This window comes from Dromaius novaehollandiae, chromosome Z (genome assembly GCF_036370855.1).
Source record: "Dromaius novaehollandiae isolate bDroNov1 chromosome Z, bDroNov1.hap1, whole genome shotgun sequence".
In the NCBI taxonomy this organism is placed as follows: Eukaryota; Metazoa; Chordata; class Aves; order Casuariiformes; family Dromaiidae; genus Dromaius; species Dromaius novaehollandiae.
This window is the reverse complement of record NC_088132.1, coordinates 85217912-85240547: the sequence shown is the minus strand read 5'-3', so window position 1 is coordinate 85240547 and position 22636 is coordinate 85217912. Positions and strand designations below refer to the sequence as shown.

The following is a 22636-nucleotide window of genomic DNA, read 5'->3' as shown; positions in this document are numbered from 1 at the left end:
CCTGCCTGTAGGAACTGATAGCCAAAGTCAAACAGGCTACTGAGCACTTGACCAGCTGAACTGACTGTTTGGTCATTGGACTCCTGTCCTTCAGGATGTGGACAGATCTGCTCAAACAAAGCTATTTAAACAGAGACCAGTGGCACCGATAAAAGGCGATATGGAGATATATATATGTGTGTGTGTAAATATGTATATATGTGGGTTTTTTTATATAGCCTGTAAGGACACAAAGATGTGTTTTTATTAGTAAAGCCTGTTCAACATGAAAACTGGATAATTGTTCTTTTCTTCAGATTAATTGGAAGCTGCTGTGACAGTGAAATGAGTCTTGGTCCTCTCCATTAAATGTCACTCATGCTGGTGTTGTATTGTCATTAAAAATTGTCATTAGAAATTGTTAAGTTTTGAAACAGTCTGAATTTTTTCAGCTAAGACGCATGTGTGCATGCAGTAGGCATAGAAAGACCTCTGGCCTCACTTAGAAGTTGTACTTGTTTTCCTTGCAAGTGCAGCTTGATGTGGACTGCTACTTACGTTAGCAATCTAGCTGAGTTCTTCCTTCGTTCCCCTCACCCCCCTCATACCTTCTTGTGTTGCCTGGTTTCTTTTTCTGTGAGAAAGAGCTATGGGGCTGTGCCAGAAATATTTGCACAGAAGCTGCTGTAGATTGAACTGTTGTCTGATACAGTAGGTAACAAACTTTCATTTCCTAAGCCTTAGTGAATATATTCTATCTGCCCTCTGAAGTATTTTGAATTGCTTCCACCCAGCAGTACTTCTTATGGAAGGTTGGATATTGGTGATAGGCTTGGTTTGCTGCTCTTTTATAGTGATTTATCTAGTGGACAAAGGGGCAAGCATAAGGGATGCAATATTCTCAAACTTTGTGAACGTGAGCTAAAATAAACTTAGGAGTAGGTGTGGCACTGTTTCTTCATTCCTTTCTTTTCTTGTAGAGCCAAGGGAAAGCTGTGGGAGAGTAAGGTAATTAAGAAGATGGATCTTTGGAGTGAAGCTGGTGGGAATGTTGCTGTGAGTATTACTTGGAGATGAGTCTGACTTTGTGCTCACTGCTCTGTGCAAATGCAGAGGGAAAAATCATGCTTTTATCACTACAAAGAAAAAAAAATTACTTGTGCTGATGCTGTAAGGAGAAAGTGTGCTTGCCTTGCAATAAACAAGAACATTGTAGTGAGAATGAGCAGAAACTGAGCTGATGAACGTCTACCTCACGAATCTCATTGTGTATGGTAAAATTATCTACTGTGTGTGTGTATATGTACATATATATGGGGTTGAGTTTTAAGAACATTCATTTCTTGGCCTAACATAGTCACTTTGAAGACAACACTAACACTAATAGGAAAAAAATATAGGCAGTGCTAGTTGCTGCTGGGAATCTCTGCTCTCATACAGCCTCCCAAACTACAGTGTATTTATTAGGGACATTAAGTATTGTGCAAGGTTATTTATCTCCCATATCTGCTCTCAGATATTTGAACAAATGAAGAAATAATATGCAGAGAAGCTGCAGCTGGAAGCTTGAGTTTGATTCCAGTCCAGGTGGCCTCTCCATGGCAGCAAACAATATTTTATGGATTTGAGGTGCCCCTGTGCATGCATCAGAGGCCAGAGATCTGGGAACTGGATCTGATCTGAGATTTCAGGCTTGTGCATTCAGAGAGAGGCTGGACACTGAAACAACTGTCAAAGTCCAAGGACAAAGGATTGGCTTAGGAAGCACAGCCCCCCAGCCTCTGGGTTATTAGATCAGTTTCTCTGTTGAACCAAGAATTCAGAGTCCAAAAAAACTAAATAGAGAGTTGCATTTTATCTTAACTGTTCTTCTCTGTGCTAGTATGTTGTCAAATTGTGGTTATTAAGAGCACATAACCATAGAGCATTTGCATCTGAGTGCAAACCCTTATGGTTCATATTTTTCTGGTCCTGTGCAAATGTTGGCCAAGAAAGCATTTGTCACCCCTGGGTTTCTGAGGAACACTTTGATTTGTCTTGAGCTGCTTCCCTGTAATGTAACATTACCTGGCTTCCTGTCTTGGAGGTGATTAATTTTCACTGAAGAATAGATGATCTGCAAATTTGTCTTCCCAGCTGATGATGCTAGGGTTGATACTATTGTTACAGATCAAAAGACAGAAAGGAGCAATAGGGAGATACTTCCCATCTCACCACCAAATTGCACATTCCTTTATAAATAGAGAAAAAAGAATCATGATTTAGCCTGCATGCTTCTTTTTCTACATGGGGGCAGAGTTGGGAAATATTGAGGCCAAGATGTGTGTAACAAGCCCTTGAGATAACAATGTTATCACAATTTGTATTTGCATCATTAAATAACCACAGACAATGTACCATCTGCAAGGTTGATTAGGAAGTAGAACTGCTTAAAATTTGGCAGTTTTTCTTAAACACTGTTGTTCACAAAGATAAAGCACTGGAGCAAAGAAAATGACTGGGACGGTAGAAGATAGGGAAAACATTGTTAGGAGTCAGAACAAGTAGCCCTCAATTCTCCAGCGAACTCTAGATGGACAGCAGAGGAAGAAAATTCCTGGACTTGCACAAGAACAGGAAACATTAACTTCTAGCTGCTTCAAAGGTGTTTCCCCCTCTCCCCCTTCCCTCCCCCCTAAGTAAAGAAACCCTTATACCTAAATATACATTCTCCATCAGCATACCAAAATAGTTAGAAGCACAGCAGGAAGGGTCCGTCTGCTGCATGAGACTAATATTTGCCAACTATTGATCTAGCATCCATCTCTGTTATTCTTTAACTTTAGTCCAGGGTTCAAAGTTCTGTCTTTTGTTTAAAAACTGATTTCTCTGCAAGGGCATGAACTCTAGCTAATCCAGTAGTGATAGAGGGCTGTAGAATGAGAATGAGGGTTTGCCACAGTTTAGAGGAAAATTTTGAAGCTCATACAGTGGTATACAGATGTGTGCATATCCACACACACTGCAGTATATAATCAGCCCAAAAGAGTAACAAAATGGAGCAAGTAGGTACTCCAAATTAGAACAATTCAGAAGCCCCAGATTTTCTCACATACACAGCAAAAATGAAGGTGTGGTTTTAGCCTGTGCTATTCTGTGTGTGCTGTGATAGTACAAGGCCAGCGTCCCAAGTACAACTATTATGTTTATAGCTCTGTTATTCATACGTGTTACGGTGTCTTGGCTACTTGAGTTACTTGTACTAGCTTGAGTTAATGGTCATTGCTTGCTTTGCAAATGTGCCTTACATCTAAATTTTAAATTAACTCACAGTCAGTGCATTCAGCCCTCCACAAGGTCAAGTGCTCTGATCCTGTTCAGATCCAAAGGAAAATTTCTTTTTTACCAGGTTTGAGCATGCAGAAGCCAGCTAAAGATTAAGGTTGCATGGTTAACCTGACTTCTGTCCCTGTGAATTTATGCCATGTCCTGCCCCTGTTTTCTTTTAATGCCCTAACTTAGAAAGTAGGCTTCCTTGGCTTCCACGAGATGGATGACAATAAGGATGCTCCGCTGCAGGATGAGGAAGGGTAACCTGCTTGCTTTGAGCTGCCTGCTAGGGGAGCCTTTCTTCTCCTGTACCCATGCTTAGGGAGACTGACCACGTCTCATCTATAGCCACGACACGTCATCTAATAACTTCTTTATGAAGCCCTCAGCTTCCCGTTCAGTTGTTATAATACAGCTTATTAAGATACAACGTAGAATGTCTAGATTTACAAAGGTACTGTGTGTCTGCCTTCCTTTTAGGTGTTTTAACTTGCTGATTGAGTAAGAGTTAGAAAGCTGCATGCTCTGATGGATCTGGGCTTCAATCAGTGGAAAAATCCAACTACTAGTAAGGCGGCTATTGTCTTCCTCTTTGCTTTCGTAGTAGAACTTGCTGGAAATAATGGTGGATGTTTCAATGAACTTTGCTTCCAAACATATTTGGCAAAAACATTGTGACAAATGGTTAGATACTCAGGAAAATTAAAACAAATATACATGTTGACTAAGCTAGAGGCATAAAATATGAAAATGGTTGGTTGTTAGACACTAATGGAATTATGAAAGGCAGGAAAATGCACTGAAATTCAGTATCAAAGACTTGTATTACTAAGGTTGTGGTACGACATAGAGGATAAGGATAACAGACTAGTGTGTATTTGTTATTAATAGATCCTATGTTTATATTGCACTGCACTCTGAACTTGAGTCTACTCTGTCAGGCTAATGAAACACCCATAGAAAACTGCAGAAAAATAAGTTAGGCTTTAGAAAAAAGAAGATGCATTTGATCAAGAATATGCTGAATTTGAACAAGTACAAGGCTAGGGAAAAGGGTAATCATCAAGAGATTATTTATCTTTGTGTTCCTTGTATAGGAGACATTTTGAAATAGAAGCATTTTCTGTTAGGTTGCCTTAGCAAACCCTGGGTGCCTTTCCCATGATTGCACTAGGCAAGAATGTAAATGACAGTGGTTTTATGTAGCTTCAGTTTTGGAATGAAAAAGGAGAATGAAATTCAGCTTGTCCTTCAGCAGGAATTAAAACACTCAAAACTGCTGAAACAGAAAAGGGGTTGGCTTTGAGAAGTGAGCGTGGGCCAGCATTTTAAAGAAATTTCAGCTTTTGTGAGCGCCAGTAGGTTTTTCAATGCCCAAATATTCATTAAATACAGTTCTAACCGTAAGTCCTCAACAATAACTGTGACTCTCGCATTGATTATTGGTCTACTCTGTGCACCCTACCCAATTAATGTCTGACTATCTATAATTTAGATAAACTTTGCAGTGCATGTGTGTGAATGCCCAGACATTCATTATAGATATTTATCTGCCCAGTTATTCTGCAGAACGGCTGAAGTGCAGCCAGGCACTACCGCACACAAGGAGAGCTAATGCTGTAGTGGCAACAGGTACCTGACGCTGTCTTCTGGCCCTACTGGCCTTTTCTTTTGGGGGGGGAGGGGGGTTTCCTCTAGCTCCTCCCTGGCAGCTGGAGTGCATTATTTAATTTCCACATGTACGTTTGTGTTTCCATCAGACAGGATAACCGGGTTCTGTAACAGCAGGGAATGCTAAGCACGTGCGGATGTTTCATCAGTGGCATAAATACACCTATACTTGCTGTCACTTATCTCTTCCCTTAGCTAGGTCTTGAGCCACTGCTAGGACTGGTTTCTGCTGGAGTGACCCAGCTGCAGAGGCTGTTAGCATCCCGTTTCTCTTGCCGTGGGAATATAGCTATTGCTGATTTGAGTGATGCTGTGGGAGGCAGCGAGGACTGAGAGGCTGTGCCGGGATCCAGATGCGTTTGTAGGAAATAAGACTCTCCGCTAGCAGGCTGCAGCTGTTGAGCATGAAATGTGGTGGGCCCTGGAGCTTCCCCATGCTGCAGGGGCATGGTGCCGTAAGCCGGGGCAAGCAACGGGACCTGTGGCCCGGGGGCTGTACGTGACACCTGTGCCCCACCTGTTATCACGGAGCAGCACAGGAACTAGGGCATATTGGGTAAAAGCAACGGGGGTCAGGTTCAAAACAGTCATTTGCACAGCATGTGGTCAAGCACTCTTTGCTCAAGAAGCTGTGAATGCTAAAATTTCTTTCTTTTTTTTTTTTTTTTCCAAAAACTATTTATTTGGGGGGAAGGAAAAAGGGAAAAATTATTCAATGGCTATTTATATGCCAGAAAAAGGGTTCTCCACTGTAGTTCTTCCTTGAGCTGCATGTCACTTGTATTTGGAAGCGCATTTCCTAGAAGTACTACCATTTGCCCTACACTTACTGTTCCACTGAATCCATTAATGGCTGCAGACATTGTTGTTCAGCTGGAGCTTTAATTTGATCTAGTATGGCTCTCCCTATTATGACACCAGAGGAGGAAAAAAAAGAATTAATTTTGATAGTATAATTTTTTTTTGTGTGTGTCCTGTCATCTGATAAATTACTGCCTGAACAGTAGCAAACCACCAACTTTCACTACTGGACATGATAATCTATTCACTGCTAATATAGTTACTGCAGCGTCTCCTACGGGTGGCTACAGAGTATTGTAGATACATATATATATTTATTTGGGATTTTAATATATTAACTTTTTTTTAAGCGGCAGCAGCAAACCCCCTCATCCATAGATGTATGCCATGGGCACAGAGACTGGTAGAGCGGGGATTAGCACAGGCATCCTTTGACCACTGGGAAAGTTGCATTGCCACGATTAATTTTTCATTTCCATTTGGAAATACAAATGGCATTGCAGAGGCATGGATAATGTTGGAGGGGGACAGGCTGGCTTGTTTTTGTAAAGGGTCCTTGTTAATCCTATATTTTGGTATTACCTTGTGTGTCACTTTATAGCACAAAGATGTATGCCCTTGTAAAGGAGTACATTGAACCCACCGCTGAGCTAGTTCCAGCACAAGGGAGGGCGCAGTATTAGTTGACAGAATTAACTGCACAGTTCCTGGAGAAGGGGGCAGAGCCGGGGCAGCCCCTGCAGGGAGCAGTGCCCGAGGGAGGAAAGGGCAGGCAGGCGCAAAGGGCATGCAGCTCAGATGGGATTAGATGAGCTGCTGCTCTGGGGTCAGCAGCAAGGTAGCTGGACCACTGTGCAAGTATGCCAAGTTACAGAACCAGAAACAAAGCATGAAGCAATTTACAGTCTGAAAACTGAAGTTTATTACTAAGCAATGTTACCCTGTTCTGGAATACATTGGCTGTACTGCTGAAGGGTAAAGAGACTGTGTGCATTAATAAGGAGGACTAAGTCACACTGAAAGAGCAAGTTGAGCTGATGTACCATAATGTGCCCCCCCTGCCCCCCCCCCCCCCAATCCTCAGTTGCAACCCCTAATAGGCTGTCAGCCACAGGTGTTTTGGGGTAGTTATATGGCATTAGTGAGCTCATTAGGAACTCTGTTCATAACAGTGAATACAGACAGTATTTTCTGGGTTGAATTAAGAGAAAGTGGCATGGCCCTTCACATACGTTAGTGCAAGTCAGATCCATGTAGTGATGCTTAATGTGAAGCTCATAAAAGTTTAGCAGCTGTTTGAGAGCTAAGTTGCATGTTAATTCTGTAATTAAGACTAATGGATAATATACTCCAGCTGAGCTGTACCTGCCTTATGCATTGATACTAGGAAGGATGGCAAGCGGAGGAGGAAAATACCATACTTCTAAGGTGAGCTGGTAAGTCAGAAAGGACTTTTTTTAATTGTTAGGCTGTCATACTGACTAACAGAAAAGGCAAAATTAATTCCGTTGCTGTTAGTGAAATATGATTCTTGAATTGTAGCACTGTGTATTAATACAAAAAAAAGATGAGCAATGATGCATAGACTTGCATTGTTAAAATAAGCTGCGTTTCATTTATTGACTAACTTACCTACTTTGTAGTACATACATTAATTTTTGGAGGGGGACTTTTTTTTGTGGGCTGCAGAGAACTACTGTAAACATGGAAAAAATAATAGAGGAAAAATGATAGTGTGAATGTTTTGATTTGAGGCACGGCTTAAAAAGGAACATTTTGTGAGTCTGCTGCGTATGTGCTCATTGCATACTTGGATAACTCAAGAACAGAACTTCTAAGCTTGGCCGGATGCAATATTGCTGTTCTTTTATTAGAAGTAGTGACAGAAGAGGAAGGATACCAGTGAGAAGCTGGGAGAGACAGCAGTTCTGTATCTGCTGTAATGATGCTTCAGAAGTGTCTGCATCATCACTAACCTTGTATTAATTGTTCCACTACTTAAAGCTTGAGAAAAGTCATCTTAAATACTGCCTTGTTAAGTTTGTTTTGCATCAGTGGCCCAGAATTTACTACAAACCTCTCTCAGGGATATATTATTTTTCAGCTGAAAACGTAGTATGTATTACTGTTTCATGAAAGTGTTGAGGATCACGGAGAAAAAATTGGGAACCACTGTTTTTAATCACTTAAAAATAAACCAGGTAAAGCTGTGACTACAGTTTGGCTTGCACAAGCACCTCCCAGGCCTTCCAGGAAATGTTGACCTTAATACTAGAATTTTTTTTAACAAAACAAAACAAAGCTTCAGTTAGACAAAAAATATATTTGAAGTATAAAATGCTCTAGCTTCCATAATTCTTTATTAAATATTTAAGTTGCATCATTTCATTACAACAACTTCATTTTGTCACATTGAGCTTTTGCTGTCAGGAGAACAAACTACAATTTCCTTCACTTAAGAAAATAAATGGAAAAAATGATTTTTTGCCCTTAAACAAAAACCTTTCCCCACAGTGTATCAAATCCAACCACAGTTTAAAGCTATTTTAATTGTGAAAATGAGCATTATCTGTAAGTAGTATTTTTAAAATCAATTTTAAGGTAGTTTAGCATAATTTTGAATTGCTGCCTACTATGAGGCAATTTTACAAAAAAAATTATGAAAGTGTGAATTTATCTGGAATGTTTGAAACTCTTATTCACCTTTGGAGATATTAATAATCTCCGGTTTAAATTTGAGTAAAAATTTTAGGTTCACAAACACAGAACATAACATCACTTTCTGGAGTTTTCCGTTTGGGGTCTGAGAATCATAACCTACCCACCATGGCGTGTCTGCGATAGAGCTGCCAGAGACAGACTGCTCACAGGCCTCTTTCAATCCAACAGAATGGATTTAAGAAGTATAAAAATGCAACACACTATTGTATGTGGCTACATACAGTGTATATTTTATATATATACATATATATAAAATGTTAAGAAAAAAGGAGCAAAGGCTACAGGGAAATAATATGGAAAAGGAAAAAAAAACATGTAAGTGGAAGATCAGTGGAGAAACAGATTGGTTAGATGTCTATAGATAGACATATGACTAAATATGATTTGCATTGATGGCTGTGTTATCTAACAAGGCTGTATGTGCAGTATGACAGATCTGATCGGTATGTAACATTAATATGGTTAAATTCCAGTTTTATAAGTAAGTTCCCCATGCATTTCAAACATGCATCACTTTTTAGTGCAACATCATAACAGAGAGCTGAAGACTGTAGGGGTTTTGTTGTAATTTTATATACAAAAGGAAATTTCTTTTTTATTAACAAACAAGAGAAGAAAACTAATGTACACTTAGGATGTCCAATCTGGTAATTCTACCTTTCTTGCACTATACATACTAATAATTAGCTCTAGCATTCACAGGGGCTTCATTACTTATTTTTGACTATTAGAAATGCAGACCAACTATCCAGTTTCTCTCCCCACCTCACCTTCTGCTCCCTAGTTTTGCATTTCCTAACAATTCCTGGCCCTTTTAGAGACATCAGGGCTTCACCCATGGCATCAGAAAAAGGTAACCTGAACTCCACAGCCACGATTATCAGTCAGAAAGGGCTGAGCAGTCAGGAGGAGAGAGATGGAAAAAATAATGTTAAAGTACCAGATTTTGTTGCATTGCATTATGTAGAAGCAATTTCCAGCAGCTAGCAATGCAAACTAGAGTTACTGTGATAGGTATAGTGTATACTAATTAGTTGGCAACCTCACAGGGCACTCGGATCTAAAAGCCTTGCCGTGAACAAGAGGTGACAGCTACAGGGCTCCATATGCTATAATGTGACTAAGTGTTCATGAATTGTTTAAGGCTTCTCAAAAGCAGACAAATAATGCTGTATGTACCAGCTTCATGATTACTATTTATTGACCAAACATTGGAGCTGGACAGAAGCTATTAAAATACTCTTGGGTCATTTTGTGGTGAATGGGCTGAACTATGAGTGTACAAGAGTAAATTAAGGCAAATTAACTGTGTTAAGAAAGGCACTGTATTATGGTACAAGTCCTATTGGAGCAGTTGCTTTATTATGTTTTAGATGCTATTTTAAGTAAATGACATATTGGGACACTTTTTTAAAAAGGCTCCTTCAGGCTTTGCTGCATGAGTTTCAGGAGGATTCCAGCTGTCTACAGTGTGTTAGAAAGGGAAGTCTGGAATCCAGTCTTGGCTCTCAGTAACAGCACTTAGGCTTTATGTTACAGAGCTGTGTAGGAGAAAACGAATTTTCTCTGCAGGTGCTGCTTTGCAAAGCTAAGGACATATACCAGGCCTCATACAGTTCACTGCAAAAATGCCCTGGGTTTTGTCACACTATAGGAGATCTTAACTTTTTGGCTGATGCAAGGTGCATATCTGCCCCAGGGTTTAGCCATCAAGGTAGCCACCAAGAGTACATTTTACTAGAGATTTCCATCAGCCCAGCTAGATCTATGTAACTACACTGATGGCTAAAACCCAAAATACAGACCAAACCAAGACTGTTATGGATGTAGCTTTCTCAGTAACAGCCTGTTAATTACAGGTAACAAGGCAGCTTCTGATACACAACATAAAAGCTTTATGCACCAAGGGGTCTGGCCTGAGCAATTCACATCAGCTTACCCTACACATAATCACACTAACTTCCAGACATGGAATCTAGATTATTTATGGGCCCCAACACGAAATGGGTCGTTCCGCTTCTACCATGGAAGTGCCTGCAGTATTGCAGAGCTGCACCCCTAAAGGCAAAAGGCAGCAGTGCTGTGCAGTAACAGTGTAGCTAGCTCAGCTAGCAGAAAGCCAGCGCCTTAGTTTCTGGTGTGTTCACCCTGACTCTTGTATTTGCTGGAGGGCATGTTGAACAAACTGGCTGCAAAACAAAAGCTGAGGGAGATAACTGTGGTGCTGCACCAGCTCTGCACAAGGGCAGTAGGTCTGCAGTGGAGGTGGGAGCTGCGATGCCAAAGTGCAGGCACAAGAGGAATTACCATTTATTTAACTGTTTGCATTAATGGCAAAAAAGCCAAAATGGCACAAATTTCAGCATGAGCTGTACAAGTCCATGGGGGACACTACATATCAGCTTTCATTGACACTATTGCCCGAGTTAGTTCAGACCATTTCCCATGGTGCAATCAAAGCTACCAGCCACATTAATGGCAAACCTCGAGGGCTTTCTTTGTAATGTTAAACTTTTTCCTAAAAAATGAAAAATCTCCTCTCTTAAAATAAACCAATCCAAGCACACATCAGTTATGCTTCCTACACTGTAAGTCACTCCCTATTGTAATACCTAGGGGATTTTTCTGCAGCGTCTGCCAGCTTGTGTAGGTAAGTGGATCTGAAAGATGTTAGGCTAATTCACTCTAAATTTTCTATAGAAACCCACAAACACAAATGACCCCAACAACAAAAAAAAGCCCTTTCTAGTCTGATGTCACTGTGTAATTCTTGATACCTATCAGCATCTACTGTCTGAAAGGACTCTGCTGTAGGTAAGTATTAGTAAACTCTGTTTTAGAATTTGAGGATGAGGGAAGGGAAGGGAGTAAAGCAAGATCACAACAAGAGGAGTATCAGATTCAAAACACAACCTGACTTCTAGTTCCACCCCAACTTAACTACTGCACGATCACATCCTCCATCTATAATGAGATTATATGTCAATTCTGTAACAAAAAAATCCAGGTGTTCTTAAGGTTCTGATACAGGGCACTGGACCTGAACATAACCTCCAATGACATAAAGATCCTCCAGGTAAAGAGATTTTTTTTTTTTCTTCCCTCCCCCTAAAAGAGATTCTGCAGTATGACACCTCCCTGGAGGGAGTCCATGCTGTAATGAGCAATGCTTAACATACAGAAAGACAGTGTAAATAACTGGATTTAGCCCTCCCCACCCCCCTTCCCATTAGATAAATCGTCCGTGTAGTGTTTCCCTGTCTACTCAGGGTGCAGTCCACTTCTTTCTCACATTTAAGCTTTTCTGCTCACCAAATGCAAAATGTCAGAAAGGAATGTCAGAAAATACATTTCATAAAAAAATGAATCCTAACCTCTGTTCCAATAATAAAAAAAGAGCTTCTCCATGTACCTATTAGCTCTTCAGAGTTTTTGCTAAGATGCAAACATTTGCTGAATGTTACCACCATTAAGTTTCCTTCCAGTAGCCTTTGTAGCTGAAGTATTTAAAGTTTCTGCCGTCAAGGACTGCCACTCATTATCAGCAGTACACTGTACTTGCCCGTGGGTGTCACGTGCAGGGCAGGGGAAAGAGCAAGTAACAAAGCTGTCGGCAATGAGGTGAAATTTTCTGTTTTGGCATGTGGTATCTTGCTTGGGAAGCACTGACTGGATTCTTAGGGGGAGAAAAACCCTGTACGTAGCAAGTATGTGGGCAAAACTTACAAAACTGACCACACTCCAATTGCTAAAGCCACACCCTCAAACCTGCTCCTGGTCGTATGATAACCACTTAACTTCAGTGGATCAAATGCAAATCTTTCACTTTTAATCCATCACACAACAGATGCAACTCAGACATTATAGTTTAAGCATGCAACATGTCATAGTAACAAAACTGATTAGATAGCAGTGTATATTAAATAAATCTTTGTGATTAAGTAAAAAATAAATCACAAAAACAACTGGTGAGAACATGTCTGCAGGCTCAGCTCTACATCTGTTTTTTTTCTTTTATACATCAGCAGCAGCCAAATTCACAATTGATAGATATTGCACCAGAAAGACATGTGCAGTGAGAAGGAATATAATCACATTAATGTTTATGATAAAAAACAGATATGACTTCCATGTGTTACATAAAGTGCCTTTAGAGTTGGTGCAGTTAGAAACAAACAAAAAATAGTTATTTAGTTATCATTAGCAAATGCATACAAATAGGAGACAAAACAGATCTGTTTTCCATAGCGCCAAATCACGCGGTGTCAGGTCTCATTCAAAATGCCTCCATTGCAAACAGTAAAGAGGAAAGGATAATAAAAGAATCACTGTACAAAGATAATGACAGGGTTAAGCATATTTTCCTAAAATCATTAATGCCAACCCTACCCCAAAATGTTTTATAGTACATGTAAATATTACCAAGGAATAATGAGGCAATTTCTTTACTGAACATGAGATTCGGCATGCTATGTTATGATTCTCTCTTGACTTTTAACTATTCTATTATCTATACAAAAAAGCAACATCCAATCCTTACTTCTTCTGGATACAGAAAAATATTTATGTGCTCAGTGAAAAGGTTTTTAGAGTTGCTCTTGATACAGCCCATGAACAGAAAACTTCCAACATAGCTTTCTCCTATTTTCTTTAATGGTTTGGGAACATGAGGCTCAAAATGCACTTTGAAAAAATGACACTGGCATCAAGTCTGGTATGAAATTAAGATAAGAAAAATGCTCATTTTTCCAAGTATATGATATTTAATTGTAATGAAATAAAATCTGAAAAAGTCTAAATCAATTAAAAAGTAAACATGAGTTGTAATACTATACCTGTAAAATGATTAATTCCATTCATTGTCATTAGAAATTATGTAAAATATTTATTAAGGGCTTTGCCTACAGAGGCACAACATAAATAGAACAAGTCTTGCTGAAATGTAATCAGAGTACATGTTAACCAGTTGGTAATTTGCTGTGGAAATGTCAGAAAAACAATCCACAGATTATAGTTCAAACTTCTGAATTTAGGCAACTGCACTGTAGAAGTGTTTGCTCCATGAACCAACATTGTGCAACTGTTCTGCCATAGTCACTCAGAGTCCATTAGGCAAATGCAAAAGTGCAAGCAGAACTTGCTTGAAGGGGGGAAAAAAGCTGCTGTTTTAATCCACTCCTTCAAATCCTTGAGCATTTTCAACTGCCATAAGTAGCTTCTCTCGTAAATCTTCAAAAGATTCATAAAGAGGTAAGTCTAGGCGATTAAAGCTGAAATTTAGAAGGAAAAGAATAATTTAATAATTGAAAAATGTACATAATTTTAAAGAAATAGAAAGGTTAAATAATTTGGAGGTCTTAATAGAGGATATATCTTATTGTCCAAACGTGGGCAACCTCCCATAGTGTCCTTTGCAAGCCTAGCTAAATGCTTGTGTTTTCAAAATGGGTTTTCAGAAATAACCATCTTTCTTCTTTCTTTACAGAACTGAATGGGGGAATTTATTAAAACCTGCTTAGAAAAGGAAAAAAGAAAAAAAGAAAAAGCATATTCAGTTGATAGGAAACAGCCTTCTGACAAAGTTGAAATGTTTTCAAGGACTCAGCAGAGAGATTCTGAATTTACAGGATAGACTTTCTACTCTCTGGGGAAGAAAAAGAATAGGAATAAACACTCAAAAGAAGATTTTGAAAAGGTCCTGTAAAATCTAAAGAATAACTGAAAAGTGAAAAGGGTGGGCTCGTTTTGGAACATTTTTGGGTTCTTTCTTTTTTTCCTTCATAAAGGCTTTTATTCTACAGAATGGTGTTTCTTTATGGAAAGAAGACTATTCTGTGGCTGTGCTTTGTCCAGTCAGACTTTCCGGAGTTCACTGAACCCACTTACCAGGAAGAGGGGGGGAAAAAAAATCACTGAAAATGAGAAAGGGAACATGATGAGAGTAAAAGGCTCTAATTTAAGCCTTTATGACTTACCATGTGTGAGCTCTGGGCAGTTTATCAGGACTTCCCCATTGCTCTATTGTAAACAGCTGAGGACCATTTGAACCTGGTTAAAAATGAAAAACATGACATTTAAATTACTGGACACTCCAGAGACTACCTAAATGTTATTTTCAAAATCAAATGTTTGCACAAATTACAGGTTATATTTTCAGTTAGTACAAATTAGCTGGTACAAACTCTCTGAAGTCAAAATTACATTAAAGCACATACAAACATTGTTCTTCATTTCCACATCCAATTAGTTTGTTAAGTTCATTGAGCTACCTTTGCATAGAGATGCTGTAAAATTCCAAAGAAGTAAGCTCAGACATTAATGTTGAAAAATTAAAGTGCTTGGATAAAAACACAGCCTCCTCCTCCTCATATGCCATGGATATTATTCCTGTTGACAGTCAAAATTTGCTTAGCAGAAGCTGATCCATTCCTGGGCAAGGAAAATGTCTACATAATACCTGTGGTGTCCAAAACTGTACCCCCTCTTTAGGTGCTCCCCAAGTTCCCAGAGGTTCATGGCATCAAGAAGGAGAAGTCTTAAGCTGGGGTCAGAGCTTGGCTACCACTGTACTCCAGTAGCGCCCAGGTTTTCTCCTTGATACGCTGCGAGTCTGTTCCTGCAGCCATTCCAGTAGGAAAATAATCTGTGCAACGGAAAGCAGCTCACCATAAAGTTCAGCAAATCCGTTCATAGGCACGCGTGACGTCCCAGTAACAAACTGCAGTAATCGAATCCGTTTTTCAGCATCCATCAGTAAAACGGCCTATTGACAGAAAGATACACGGTCACTGCCTTTGCGCTAATATAACTGTAGATGCCATTAAAAAAAAAAAGTAAATTCTTTATTTGCATAATAAAGAAATAATAATAAAGAAGACAGAAACACCTCAAAGATCAGACAAAAGCAATCCAAAGGTTCAAAAACCCCCCAGATCAGTGTTATACTTTATGAGGACCTCAGAGTCAAAACTTTTGGGACCATCTCACCGTTTGGATCAGTGAAACTTCATGCTACTGTAGCGTGGTGATTGCTAATACAAGTACATATTCTTTGTTTATAGCATACATGGTCATGACAATGACATAAGAAACTCAGAAATTAACTTTGAATGCATGTACTAAGCTGCAAGATTCCCATAATTTTAAGGAAAACAGCCACCCCTTTGAAAAGTAAAAATCTATTGCTATTATGTGAAAAAATATTTTAGTAGTTTTTTTGTGAACTTTGTTATATGCTTCTCATAAAAATACTTTACTTCACAAATATTTCAAGACACTTTAGATAAAACCAAAGATCCAGACTTCACAGCTTGGGTTTACTTCTAGTATAGTCTCTGATGAGTACCACCCTTGTCATTTCCTGCATATAAAAACGCACTCTTCAGCAGTCCTCGTGAAGAAAACAGACAGATTTCGTAACAGACTCCGCAACACCGTACGGTACCTCTGACTTTCAGAACTACAGAGATGCCAAGTGCAGTAAACAATATTACCTTCCAGAACCACTGGATAACAGGATGGTTCGGACAGTAACCGTTTTTGTAGATTGTGTGTTGTCTCCAGTCGTTAACATCAACATCCCCAAGGCCGCACATCAGTAACTGTATGTGGAAGCAATTGTGAGGGTGTTAACTGAAGATGGTTTTGTGTTCTCCTGCGCATGCTACCAGAAAAACCTGTTACCCTCTCCCTCTGCTGCCTGCCCTTTTAAACAGCCAAGCGGGGCAAACACAAGGAGAGCTGGGCTTCTCTCCAGGAGAATGCGCACAGTGTTTCACCTTACTGGAGAGAGACTGTTCAACACAAGCGTTAGGTATGATTTGTGTGACAGCATCTTTTGTAGCGTTTTGCTCAAAACGCACATGGCCAATGTAGGCATAATGGCATTAATTCAACAAGCGGCTTTACACACACTCAACTGCCTCACTGAATAATTAATATTTTTTGTGCTTTTTATTTAATAGATTCATTAATTAGAGGGAAAAAACTCATTTCCCACCATAAGTAAAGCACCTTTGCCTCCCAGTTCAGTTACAATTTACTGAATCCAGAATATAACGCATCTATTTGCAACAAGCGTTACTGATCTATTGTCTCTAGAAGTCAGTTAAACATACTCACCTCTAGCTCATTTTCATCAAAAATTTTTATCAGATCAATAGGAAGAAGTTCTGTGAATCCCTAAAAGAAAGCAAAACAAAGTTAAAATTCTCATAGCATGTAAAATTAAATTTTTATTTAACAAGATCTTTGACTTCAGGGAAGGTAAGTAAATGAAATATACAGTTGTGAAAGTATTACGAATCTCTAATTTAAAAATTAATCACTAAAAGTTTTCAAGCTCAAGTAATTTAAATTTGACAGAGAACGACCATATGAAAAGAAAAATATGAAACCATAAAACATAAGCATTATAGAGCTCGTGCAGTCATACAAAGCTCCCCACTCCCTTCATCCGGACACAGATTTATAAGAAGTCCACATAAAAAAATGCCCAAACCCAAAACACATTACTCTGGACTCTCAAAAAAATATCCATAAACTTGAAAGATGTTTTGGGTGAAAAGCAGCAGCTAGAAGAACCTTACCTCCAAAAAAGCATTCATTTGTTTTTGAACTCTGTTTACAAATCTCCACTGGATGACGAGGCTGGAGCAGAGAAACAAACACATTCATTAGGAGGCTGAGAACAAAGTGTTCAGGGATTTTAACTACCGTAATATTTTCAGTTTCTCATTTACAGCTTCAGTTATCTCCCCTCATACTGTGATGTTAAGTAAACAGAAGTTGGGAAGGGAAAAATCCCTCCAATTCCTGCTGAAGTTTTCCTGTCTGTGAAACATGAAAATGAACAGCCTTTTATTAATTGTTCAAATTCATCTTGCGTGACTTTTCAGATTGTTGAAATAAATCACTGACTAGTATAAACAAGGTTAGTAATGAATATTTTCACTTTAGCATGTGATATTAAAACTCTGCACATAATTCAACTTTTTTTTTAGATACGACCTTTCTTTATCACTAAAAATTTTTGATGTAACACTAGCAGATGACATGCCATTAATCTTTTTGTGCCTATGGATATTAATTCAAAATTGGGGACAGTTAGAATTGCATTTAACAGTCTGTCAATAAACAGAGAGATGGATAACAACTGCAGTATCAGCAGACACTGCTTGTGTTTCAGCGCTAACCACCACCGCACAACGCCCTACAGGCGCTGGGTGAAGGCTTCAGAAACCCCCTTCCTACTCGAGCAAGCTGCAGGCCGAATTGGTGTGAATATTACAATTATAACGTTTGCTCATCACGTCGAGGAGGTACTTACTAAAAATGGCAGCAAGTATTTGTTGAATTGAATGTTTTATGTTCTGGTAGGCAAAAAACCCTAAAATTAAACATAAATCGTCTGTTTACATTTGGCCAATTGTTGATAGCGGCACTGGTACCAAAATCACAGGTCTAGTCTGTGCACCCGGCAGAGAAAGATGATGAGACGACGGCCACCCTAGAGAGCAGCTCTGGGCTCACCTGAACTCAGCAGCTTTGGGTGACACTCTGGAGAAGCGAGTTTCCTGACTACGTAGGGGATTTCAGAAAAAAACTGTTCAATTAATTCTATTTTTGTTCTTATATTGGTCAATGTATATTGGACGACATTCAAAAATGACATTACAGCATTGGAGAGTGTTCATTTGATGGTCACTCACAATGCTTAAAGAAATAATATAAAATATATATTTGTAATTAGTAGCTATTTAATCAGTTTATGTTTTCGTTCTTTCCTGCAATAATTACATATAAATAAAAAAGTAAATGAAATATTAAGTTTTCTGTTGGACGATGATTCTTCATTCAGTATCCACACACTACCACATATACTACAGAAACACGAGAACGCACCATTTGCGTGGGACGTGAAGACAAAGAAGCAAAAGTAAATTTACACTTGTGACTATACCTGGGGTGGGTGTGGGTGTGGGTGTGGGTGTGTGTTGTTTCTTTCTTTCAGCCCACCAACTAGACTAGTGCTATCATAAGGGAATTCCAGGGGAAAGTTCTATGAAGAATTTCGATTTACATAAGTCATTTCCAAATGAGAGAACACAAACACCACTGTTGATTATATACAACAAGACTGTGGCTAGCCGTGCAAGAAGGGTCTACATGTACGTGTAGTTCAGTCATGCACCTTGAGCTGTGCATTTTCAAAGAGCTTTTCTTTACTGCACTGTGTGGAGATGATGGAGTTAAGAAATGTTTATGATGTCTAATATTTTGCATCTGCAAACATAACTGATGTGCATGAAAAACTAAAGATTTGACAGCATAAACATATTCCTTGCCATTAAAGTAACAGTAGAAAAGAATTCATAAAAGCAGAAAATTCTTACTGCTCTCCCATTACAGCCAGGTCACGTAACAGAACACTGCAAATGGGATTAACAAACCAGGACACAGCTTCTCTTAGGAGAAAGACTGAAACATGTACAGATCTCCTGAGCCCTTCCCTGAACGACAACCAAAATGGCAAGCAAACGTTCATGTGATAAACTGCTATCCTATTTCCATTCTTTCTCTTTAGCCAGTTTAGTGCTCAGATCCGGACTCGATCTGCACTCTGTGACCTTGCGGTCCATCATGCCAAACTGCAGATCCTGCGGTGGAAATTCACCGCGACACTGGAAGTTTGCAAAGCAGAGCTAGCTGCCAACAGACAGTAAAAGGCATGAAATTCAGTGAAATTCAGATGTCTAGTTTAACATTATAATTATTGCATCCAAGATGTGCCATTTCTAAGATGTGCCATTCCTTTTCATCAACTAGGAAGAGTCTAGAGCAATTCCCCTTCTGGAAAGTTCCTCACGACAATATGTCAAGAAAATACTGTATGCTTCGCATTGCATGTCATGCTCTACCTCCATCAGTGAACTTGTAGAACAATTAATGCTAACAGTCAAACTTGCTAAGCATTAGTATGTCAAGAAACTACGTTACTAAAGGCTTTTCTTTCCACTGGCGATCTGCTGTGCCGAGTGCTGCAGTAGCTACGGCGGTTTACATTCCAAGAGGAGCACCGCTGTGCTTTGTCACACTGGACAAATTCCATAAACATATACGTACTCAATGTATTCCCTTTTGTTTTCATTGGTTACCATGATTTCTGACCCATGTGGCTTCAAGTCAACTTGATACGTCTGTATTTCACAAGAAAAAAACAAAACAAAACATATGCATTATTTCAGACTTATTTCTCATGAAATCCACTAGTCTTGAGCAGTGTTTTAAAAGTAGTATCACAATATTATCATGCCATAAGAGCTAGAGACAGCAAGATAGTTCACATTTGGAGATGACATCATTAAGAACAACTTATTCTATGGTCACTCGTAAGAACGAACCCTGGACCATACTCACTAGCCGGTGAACACACCAACCATTCAAGAGCAAACTCTGAGTCCTTAACAGCAGGTTCATTTGGGTAATGAAAACACAGACCATAGATTATAAAATGGCAAAATCTTATAGACTGGTCACCATAGAGCGTAAGATTGAAAAAAACCAAATTCATTACAGTTCACAAGAAAGTACAGCAACTCCAAACAATACATTAATTTCTGAAGAAAGTAATTTATCAGCAAGACTTCAACAGAATTAATGCTGCATAGGCACCACAAAAGCCATGGCAGCCAAGACAGCTGGTGGCTTTTTTTCGTGCACACACAGAAGAGCGACCAAACCACACGCTCCGTAGCAGCGGCTATGGAGCAGCATTTTTCTCAGTGCAGATCCTGGTGTTAACGCACAGCGCAGGCACAACACGGGACTCCCTTCTCACGCAGAACGCAGGACGCTCATTTGCGCAGGGGAAGAGGAAAAGCAACTCTCTTGCTGTTTTGCTGCTGCTGCTCTGTTGCGTTCAGCTTGCGCTGCCAGGTGGAAAGCGCGGTTCTGCTAGCAGTAAGCAGGACACGACTACGCGCCCAAACTCACCACCGCCTTTCTCAAGCTGCTACTAATCTCAGCATGATTAAATTGGATGTTATGCTTGGGCAAAGGTAAGATAGTAAACTCATTAACTAACAAATGGAGCTGTGACAGGCGGCAGCTGGAAAGCTCTTTCCAGGACTGGGTTAACACTGAATGCTTCAACACATAGTAAAACAGACCAGGAGGTCTATTTGGATAAATATGCATATTATTGTGTGGAAAAAAATAAAGAATCATACTATTAAGAAAAAGCTATTACTGTGGACGCTGCCACCTCTGAAACGCAGCTAATCTTGTAGTTCCACAAAGATCAGAGATGATAGCCCAGAACTAAGCAAAAGGGTTGCTGTGCTTTCAAGACTAAATAGGACAAAACCATTAAGACTACAGACATGACGGCACACACGGATGGCAGCAGAATTTTTGGCTCTTGTTTCTTTCTGACCACTGATGCTGTTAAGAAATGACAGGTAACATTTCAGAGCCATGAAGATAACAGCCAAAGGCCTTTCCTTTCTCTGCTTTCTGAAGAATGCTCTCCATCCTGCACATCTTTAAAATATCTACTGCATGTTTCTTTGTATGTAACCTCTTACTGAATAGTAACAACTATCAAAACCCTATTGTTGGTTATTAAGAAAGGAAGGGTAGCAACAAGAAAAGAGACATTAGATTTTTTTTTTCCCCTAACTCCAGAAAACGTTTGGGTAATAAATGAAGTTATAAATAAATACTGAAGCTAACAGCAAAGCAGGTATCTCAGTCTTATGTCCCCATGTCCTTGTGGAAGCAGTTCAATCTCTTAAAACGGTTTTCCCGAGGGCGCTTCTATCCGGTTTTAGTAGTTTTAGCAGCAGATAAGGCAATGGAGGTGAGTCAAGATCTCCTGACTTCTCGTAGGTCCCAGAGAACTGGCAGCAGCCAGCGGCACACGCAGCAGCAGCTGACGTTGCAATGAGCAGCCAGCATTTGCCATCTTCTGCAACATCTGAACTGCTGGAAAACCTCTTAGCTACGTTTTGGCTGACAAGATGCCTCTAGCTAGACAGAGTCCTCCTCACTGCACCAGATCCCATCCTTGTACTACTCGCCTTCTTCAGGCTGCTTCTGGGTAAAGTTTGGCACGTGTGCACTTTGCATCTTACCAGAAGATCGTAGCTATTATATCTGCTACTATTGGAATCTGTAATTCAGTGAGCTTATATATAAGTTAAAACAGAAGTTAGTCAAGAGAACTACAAATTCATTCATCACTACTGCTGTAAAGCCACCTAAAACTGTCAGGTCCCTCTGAGATACAGCAAGACTCTGTTACCAGGCTCAGCGCCGGAAATCTACACTGAAATAACGAGAACAGAGCTGACGTTCCTGTTAGCAAGAAGGGCCCTGCACGAGCAGGCGCGAAGCCCTTTACGCACCAGAGGTTCTCTCTGACTTGAACTTAGGCGCAATCAGAGCACAGACCTGGAACCTGTGCTGCTGCTGGAGCACTTTGTGGTTCCTGGATTAACAAAGGATTAATCCATTTGGTGGACTCCTAGATTAACAAAGACTTTAATCTCCAAAATTTAGATATACCTGCCGTATTATGAAGGACTCCAGCAGTAAGAAGGTGAGAAGAAGTGTTGAAAACAGTAACTAAGACATTTTTGATGCATTTATTTCCAAAAAACCAATCTATTTCTCTAAGGAGGACAAAGAGAGATTGCCTCATGTACTGTTGTTATAATTGTATCAAGGGAGCGTTAAAACACAACCCACATGTATTATGTTCAAGACAGAAGAAATTATAAATCCTGTTAGAACAATGTTTAGAAAGATCTAATGATAAGAGGGTAGAGTAAGAAATAAATGAATCAAGGAGTCTCAACCTGTAGCTATTTATAAAGGCAGTTTGTAAAGCTTCCCCGAAAGCGGAAGGACAGACGCTCTGGGTAGGTCTGCAGGTTGCTGTTGCTGCTGTTATGATGCATCACTCTCTAGTAAGGATCCACTTGCTGCTTATACAGAGTCACATTTATTGAAGAATGAAGTCTAAAAGATTAATGTTTTGGGAATCATATGCATCTATTGTAAATTACATCAAATTAAATTTGCTGGCAATAACAAAATTAGTTATTAGACATTTTAAAGAGTTAAAGAGCAAGAAACATTTCCAGCAAGT

At 39.5% G+C, this 22636-nt stretch overlaps 1 protein-coding gene and 1 long non-coding RNA gene across 9 annotated transcripts in view; one reads left to right on the top strand and one right to left on the bottom strand.

The window, feature by feature from the left end:
- Positions 1-632: 632 nt before the first annotated feature.
- LOC135324878 (uncharacterized) lies at positions 633-18219 on the top strand. The gene is made up of 5 exons (XR_010386111.1): positions 633-690; positions 960-1035; positions 3769-3856; positions 13967-17941; positions 17978-18219. It is a non-coding gene; the product is annotated as an uncharacterized LOC135324878 (long non-coding RNA).
- The window catches only part of LOC135324877 (E3 ubiquitin-protein ligase NEDD4-like), a 197431-nt gene continuing 182858 nt past the window's right edge, over positions 8064-22636 (bottom strand). For all 8 annotated transcript variants that reach the window (XM_064501903.1, XM_064501902.1, XM_064501904.1 and 5 more), the window contains 7 exons: positions 19606-19679; positions 17070-17130; positions 16603-16662; positions 15975-16082; positions 15148-15244; positions 14457-14529; positions 8064-13751 (listed from right to left, as the gene is read on the bottom strand). In XM_064501903.1, coding sequence (XP_064357973.1) covers positions 13649-13751; positions 14457-14529; positions 15148-15244; positions 15975-16082; positions 16603-16662; positions 17070-17130; positions 19606-19679 — 576 coding nt within the window. In that variant the 3' untranslated portion in view covers positions 8064-13648. The remainder of the gene's footprint in view (positions 13752-14456; positions 14530-15147; positions 15245-15974; positions 16083-16602; positions 16663-17069; positions 17131-19605; positions 19680-22636) is intronic.